The sequence below is a fragment of the Telopea speciosissima genome, unplaced genomic scaffold, assembly GCF_018873765.1.
Source record: "Telopea speciosissima isolate NSW1024214 ecotype Mountain lineage unplaced genomic scaffold, Tspe_v1 Tspe_v1.1037, whole genome shotgun sequence".
Classification (NCBI taxonomy): domain Eukaryota; kingdom Viridiplantae; phylum Streptophyta; class Magnoliopsida; order Proteales; family Proteaceae; genus Telopea; species Telopea speciosissima.
Genome location: NW_025318373.1, coordinates 1 through 6346, shown reverse-complemented (window position 1 = coordinate 6346; position 6346 = coordinate 1). Strand labels below are relative to the sequence as shown.

The 6346-nt window shown below is 34.7% G+C and overlaps 1 protein-coding gene across 4 annotated transcripts; it reads left to right on the top strand.

The window, feature by feature from the left end:
* The first annotated feature begins 127 nt into the window (after window positions 1–127).
* Window positions 128–6013, top strand: LOC122648421 (ABC transporter C family member 3-like). Of its 4 annotated transcripts, XM_043841632.1 has the most exons (10): window positions 134–1406; window positions 1729–1815; window positions 1900–2544; window positions 2650–2814; window positions 3745–4039; window positions 4148–4356; window positions 4511–4816; window positions 5235–5298; window positions 5529–5768; window positions 5881–6013. In XM_043841632.1, exons 1-10 carry the CDS (start codon window positions 162–164, stop codon window positions 5979–5981), a joined length of 3357 nt encoding a protein of 1118 aa, XP_043697567.1. In that variant the 5' UTR covers window positions 134–161; the 3' UTR covers window positions 5982–6013. The 4 variants fall into 4 exon arrangements, with proteins under 4 accessions (XP_043697570.1, XP_043697569.1, XP_043697567.1 ...); XM_043841634.1 differs by lacking the exon at window positions 5529–5768 and having other exon boundaries at window positions 130–1406; XM_043841633.1 differs by lacking the exon at window positions 1729–1815.
* Window positions 6014–6346: the final 333 nt, after the last annotated feature.

The following is a 6346-nucleotide window of genomic DNA, read 5'->3' as shown; positions in this document are numbered from 1 at the left end:
TGGCTTCTTATATTGGACCATACCTTATTGATGCATTTTTTCAATATCTCAATAGCCCCCACCAACTGGAATCTAAAGGTTGTGCACTAGTGTTTATTTTCTTTCTTTCAAAGCTCACAAGGTGCCTCTCACAAAGGCATTTGTTTTTTCAATTACGAAAGATGGCAAATAGGATCCGTGCTGCCTTGTTCGCAATAATCTATAAGAAGAATCTTAGGCTTTCAAGCCAATCAAAGCAAGGCAACACGAGTGGGGAGAACATTAATTTGATGACGGTTGATGTTGAGAGGACTGGATTTTTTAGTTGGTACTTGCATGATATATGGAGGGTACCTGTTCAGATTGTTCTAGCATTGTTGATCTTGTACAAGAACCTTGGCTACGCTTCACTTGTATCTTTTATTGCCACAATAATTTTGATGTTAGCAAATGTTCCATTGGGAAAACTACAAGAGAAAATTCAGGGGGAATTGATGGAATCAAAGGATCAAAGGATGAAGGTGACATCCGAGGCGTTGAGGAATATGAGGATTCTCAAGCTCCAGGGCTGGGAGATGAAATTCTTGGCTAAGATAATTAAGCTTAGGAATTTTGAAACGAAATGGTTAAAGAAGTTACTTTATACATCAGCTATGACTACCTTTGCCTTCTCATCTGCTCCCATGTTTGTATCCATGGTTACTTTTGGATTCTGTGTACTTATGGGAATTCAGCTAGACTCAGGGAAGATTCTATCTGCACTTGTAACATTTGAAATATTGCAAGAGCCCATTTATAGTCTCCCAGACACAATTACGATGGTAGTTCAGATTAAAGTCTCTCTTGACAGGATAACCTCATTCCTCTGCCTTGATGATCTTCAACAAAATATAGTACAAAAGCTTCCAAGAGATAGTGCCAAAGTTGCAGTTGAAATAGTAAATGGGAATTTCTCTTGGGACCTTCATTCCCCTAATCTCACATTAAAAGATATTAATTTTCGAGTGTATAATGGTATGAAAGTGGTTGTTTGTGGTTCTGTTGGGTCAGGAAAGTCAAGTTTACTTTCATGCATATTGGGAGAAGTGTCAAAAGTATCTGGAGCTATTATGTTGAAGGGAACAAAGGCCTATGTTGCACAATTACCTTGGATACAGAGTGGCAAGATAGTAGACAATATATTATTTGGTAAGGAGATGGACAAGGAAAGATATGAGATGATCCTTGAAGCATGTTCATTGAAGAAGGACCTAGAATTATTTGCTTTCGGAGACCAAACTATCATAGGGGAGAGAGGGATCAACCTAAGTGGTGGACAAAAGCAAAGAATCCAGATTGCACGTGCTTTGTACCATGATGCTGATATTTATCTACTTGATGATCCTTTTAGTGCTGTGGATGCTCACACAGGAACTCATCTATTTAAGGTAGTTATATATTGAGCTCTACTTCCAAAACTTTCTTTGATAAAATTGGCTTGATAGTATACATCTCGGTGCTTACATCACAATTTTGTTCACTAGAAACTAAGGTTGATTTAAAAATGTTTTTGAAAAGAATGAAATCATGGCTATCTAAATAAACAAGACATACAAACACATGATATTAAGCAATGCATGTTCTTGCATAAAACCTATGGAATAATGTTACTTATCATTATGAAAACTAATTTACATTAATTTGTAGCTATTTTTAGTAACCGAAAATCATTTTGAGTGTCTAATTGTGAACATCTGAACTTTTGTACAGGAGTGCTTGTTGGGAATTTTGAGTTCGAAAACAGTAATTTATGTTACCCACCAAGTAGAGTTTTTTCCTTCTGCTGATCTTATCCTGGTGAGAATATGCCATCATTAGTTCCTAACTTCAAGTACCTCAACCTTGTTTGAGAGTGATAATTTACCTTCTTCTGTTTGACAGGTGATGAGAGATGGAAAGATTACTCAAGTAGGAAAGTATGAAGAAATTCTTAATTCAGGAACTGATTTTATGGAATTGGTGGGTGTACATAAGAAAGCTTTGGCAGAACTTAATTCTATCGAACATGGGGATGATAATTTAATTAATGGCGATGAAGATGGTAATATGTTGTGTAGCAAGAAGTCTATTGAAGATGATGAGGTAACGGAACCCAAAAACTACGAAACACAAAAAATGGTTGGCTCAAAAGAGCAGCTTGTCCAAGAAGAAAAGAGAGAAAAAGGTGGAGTTAGTCCTTCAGTCTACTGGAAGTATGTTACGGCTGCATATAAAGGGGCTTTTGTACCACTGATATTGTTGGCACAAATTCTTTTTGAGCTTCTCCAAGTAGTCAGTAGTTATTGGATGGTATTGGCAACTCCTTTTTTAGAGGATGTAAGATCGCATTTTAACGGATCCACTCTCATCTTTATTTATATTGCTTTGACGCTTGGAAGCTCTCTTTGTACACTTATAAGGTCCATGCTCATTGTAACTGTTGGATACAAGACATCCACTCTACTCTTCAACAAAATGCATTTGTGCATTTTCCGTGCTCCCATGCTATTTTTTGATTCTACTCCGAGTGGAAGGATTCTAAATCGGGTTAGTAAGTATACTTAATTACTCTTGGGACCTCATACATCTTATTTGATCACTGTAAAGTTAATATAATTTTAAAATTTAAACAATTTCTACTTTTGTAAACAGGCGTCCATAGATCAAAGTGCAGTTGATATTTCTATTCCACATAAATTTGAAGAAGTTCTTATCTCAATCATAGGATTCTTGGGAACTATTGCAGTAATGTCACAGGTTGCATGGAAAATGTTGATAGTTTTTATTCCGATGACCGTTGCATGCATTTGGTACCAGGTAATTCTGTAACTACTTCCACTTCTCACGATTAAACTTCCAAATCAAGCTTAATAATATTTTTTCCATGGTTAACTTGCCATAATATAAGTTGGTTCACGCTTTGTTTGATCAGTGAATTCAGAATTTACTTTGTTCACACCAAAATGGATTTAACGGTAGATGCATATATGCTTGGGTGTGAAAATGGTGATTTAGATCTTATTATTCTTCTTGAATTTATAAAGAATATATGCAAGAAATATGTTTTCCCAATTTGTATATTTTCATGTGAATTAATGCAAAGCTGTAATGTTTTGCTTACCAAAATTGTTTTGAGAAAAGAACCAAGTAAGGACAATGTTACCAAAGTATAAAATGCATCTAAAGTGACATGTATGCATAACATACTTTAGAAATGTATGGAAAAAATATAAAATATCCTAGTAGCTTTGTTGGTAGCTCTGACGGTTGGAGTTTATACTAAAGATAAGATGATAATTAAAAGAAGTTAACAGCTAATAAATTATTAAGTAATTTTTCATTTTTACACTAACTAAATAATAAATTAATTAATAATTAGGAACATAAATTAATTTTTAATTTTAAAGTGAATAATCAGTAAATGAATATAAATTAGTAAATGGTAAATTAATTTTTAATTCGTAGTAGTTAAATATTAAAGAATAAAGGTTAATTCCATTATAAAACCTCGTCTTAGTGGTCCAATAATTTTGGGTTATATGGAAGGTTGATTTACTCAAACCTATCATTTGATAGTTGTTCCCCATTTGAATTGAAAATAACTATCAACTATCAAATGTAGCTGATCATGTTAAGAAATCCCTTATAGAAAAAGCCAATATCATTCTCTGATTAATTATACATTATTCATTACATTTTTTTCTTACATTGTACCTAATTTTCTTTTATATGAACCTTGTCTTGCAGCAATACTACATATCTGCAGCACGAGAACTATCACGACTGGTTGGAGTATGCCAGGCTCCAATTATACAACATTTTGCTGAATCTAGTTTAGGTTCAACCACAATCAGGTGCTTCGATCAAGAAGAGAAATTTATAGACACAAATCTCAAACTGGTGGATAGGTATTTACGACCCAAGTTTCATTTCTCTGGTGCATTGGAATGGTTATGCTTCCGAATGGATATGTTGGCGTCCATCACATATGCCATCTTTTTGGTCTTCTTAATCTTAGTGCCTAAGGGAGTACTCAATCCTGGTAAAAAGTTAAACTTGAGATCTTAAAAATCACCATTTAAAGAAATTATAATGGTTGCTCACATAAAAGCATGTTTGAATTAAAATTGTTTTCTTTTCTCTTTTGAAGGTGTTATGGGTTTAGCAGTCACATATGGCCTTAGTTTCAGTATGCATGGGCTCATATGGGATCTTTGTGGTCTAGAGAGCAAAATCATATCTATTGAGAGAATACTACAATATACATGCATCCCTAGTGAACCTCCTCTGATAGTAGAAGAAAATAGGCCAAGTCATGAATGGCCCTCACAAGGAGAAGTTCGTCTTGTTGATCTACATGTAATCTCCCTATTCTTTCCCCAAGTATTTATTTCTTTACTTATTTTCTCGTCGTGTAAAACAAACACTCTGAAGACTAATATCTTGAGACATTCTAACTGCTCTTATGGAATTCTACTAAGCTTCATGATTTGATTATTTAATGTATATGTAGGTCCGATATGCTTCACATCTTCCTCTTGTATTACGAGGTCTCACATGCACTTTCCCTGGAGGGATTAAGATTGGCATCGTTGGGCGAACGGGAAGTGGTAAATCAACTTTCGTACAAGCTCTCTTCCACATGCTTGAACCTGTAGCTGGTCAAATTTGGATAGATGGTGTCAACATATTCAAGATTGGCCTTCATGACTTGCGTTCAAGATTGAGCATCATCCCGCAAGACCCAACAATGTTTGAGGGGACTTTAAGAAGCAATCTTGACCCACTTGAAGAGTACACTGATGAACAAATCTGGGAGGTGGGATTTTTTTTTCTTTCTTTTTCATATGATGAACAATATTTAATCAGTGACAAAGATAGGATGGACATATCTTCTTCTTACTGATGATTTACATACAACACAAACACATCACAACTGACTCGTTAGGACATGTATATCTATGAACTCCTTTCTTGTGGTCATCTTTTTTTATGTTTTGTTTAATTTTTTAAATCATTTTAGATGCATTGGATCATCTTTGGGCCAAATTTGACCTAAGAGATTCTCTTAATTATGATCTAGGAAGTGTACTAGTTTTACTGTCATATTTTTTATTCCCAGTTGCCATCCCCTTGGTTTTTTCATTTCATATTTTGCTTGTGTTTAATCATCAATTTTATGTCATCTTGCATAATCAAGCAAGGTGGTAAGTTCACATGAAATTTTGTTGTCTTAGGCTTTAGATAAATGCCAACTTGGTGATGAAGTTAGAAAGAAGGAAGGGAAGCTTGATTCTTCAGGTTAGTTTCTTCTCATATTCACTCTATATGAAAATTTCCCAAACATTAATTTATCCATGAAATATAGAAGTTTACCAATATTAATTTATTGTGTAATATATATCTAACTTCTAGTTCACAACCCAACCCCTACCCTCAACCCCTTTTCCCAAAAAAAAATAGGGAATGAAAAAGTTAATGAAAGTAAGATCCGAAACAGCTAACTCATTTTTATATGGTGACTGTTATAGTGACCGAGAATGGAGAGAATTGGAGCATGGGTCAAAGGCAACTAGTTTGTTTAGGGCGAGCATTACTCAAGAGGAGCAAAGTCTTAATACTTGATGAAGCTACTGCATCAGTGGATACTATGACTGACTATCTAATTCAGCAAACGCTAACGCAACACTTCTCAGGGTCTACTGTCATCACAATTGCACATAGGATAACATCAATTCTTGATATTGATATGGTTCTCCTTCTTGATAATGGTTAGTAGCTAGTAATTAGTACACCACAAAATGGGTTTAGTTGAGTCCAATAATGTCTTCTCATCTATTGTGTTTACCTAAATAGATTGACATATTTTATTGTGTTAAGCAGGTCTTATATTGGAGTATGATTCCCCAGCCAAATTGCTAGAGATCAAGTCCTCATCATTTGCTAAGCTTGTTAAGGAGTATACTCGAAGATGTAGCTCCTAGTTTTTGACAGACTAATGAGTGGTCAAATGTAAGTAGGTTGTATTAGACTGAGATGCATTGATTTTTCTTTTTTTTTTTGTGTAAGAGATGCATTGATTTTTTGAGTATGACAAGAATTTGTTGAGAGAAGAAAACGGAATAGATATCGAGGCTACTTGTAATCATTTGGGTTAGCATTGGCATTCAGTTAAAATATTTGAGGTAAAACAGAAGATGGGGGTAGGGGAAAAGAAATTTTTCTTCATAAATGTCTGTGAACCTTGGGAGAGGATTTAGTAGTCCAACGACATATTTAGGCTGCCACAATATCTACCATGAGGCACATTGGGTAAACTGAAATTTTATGGACATGTAAAACCCAAGGT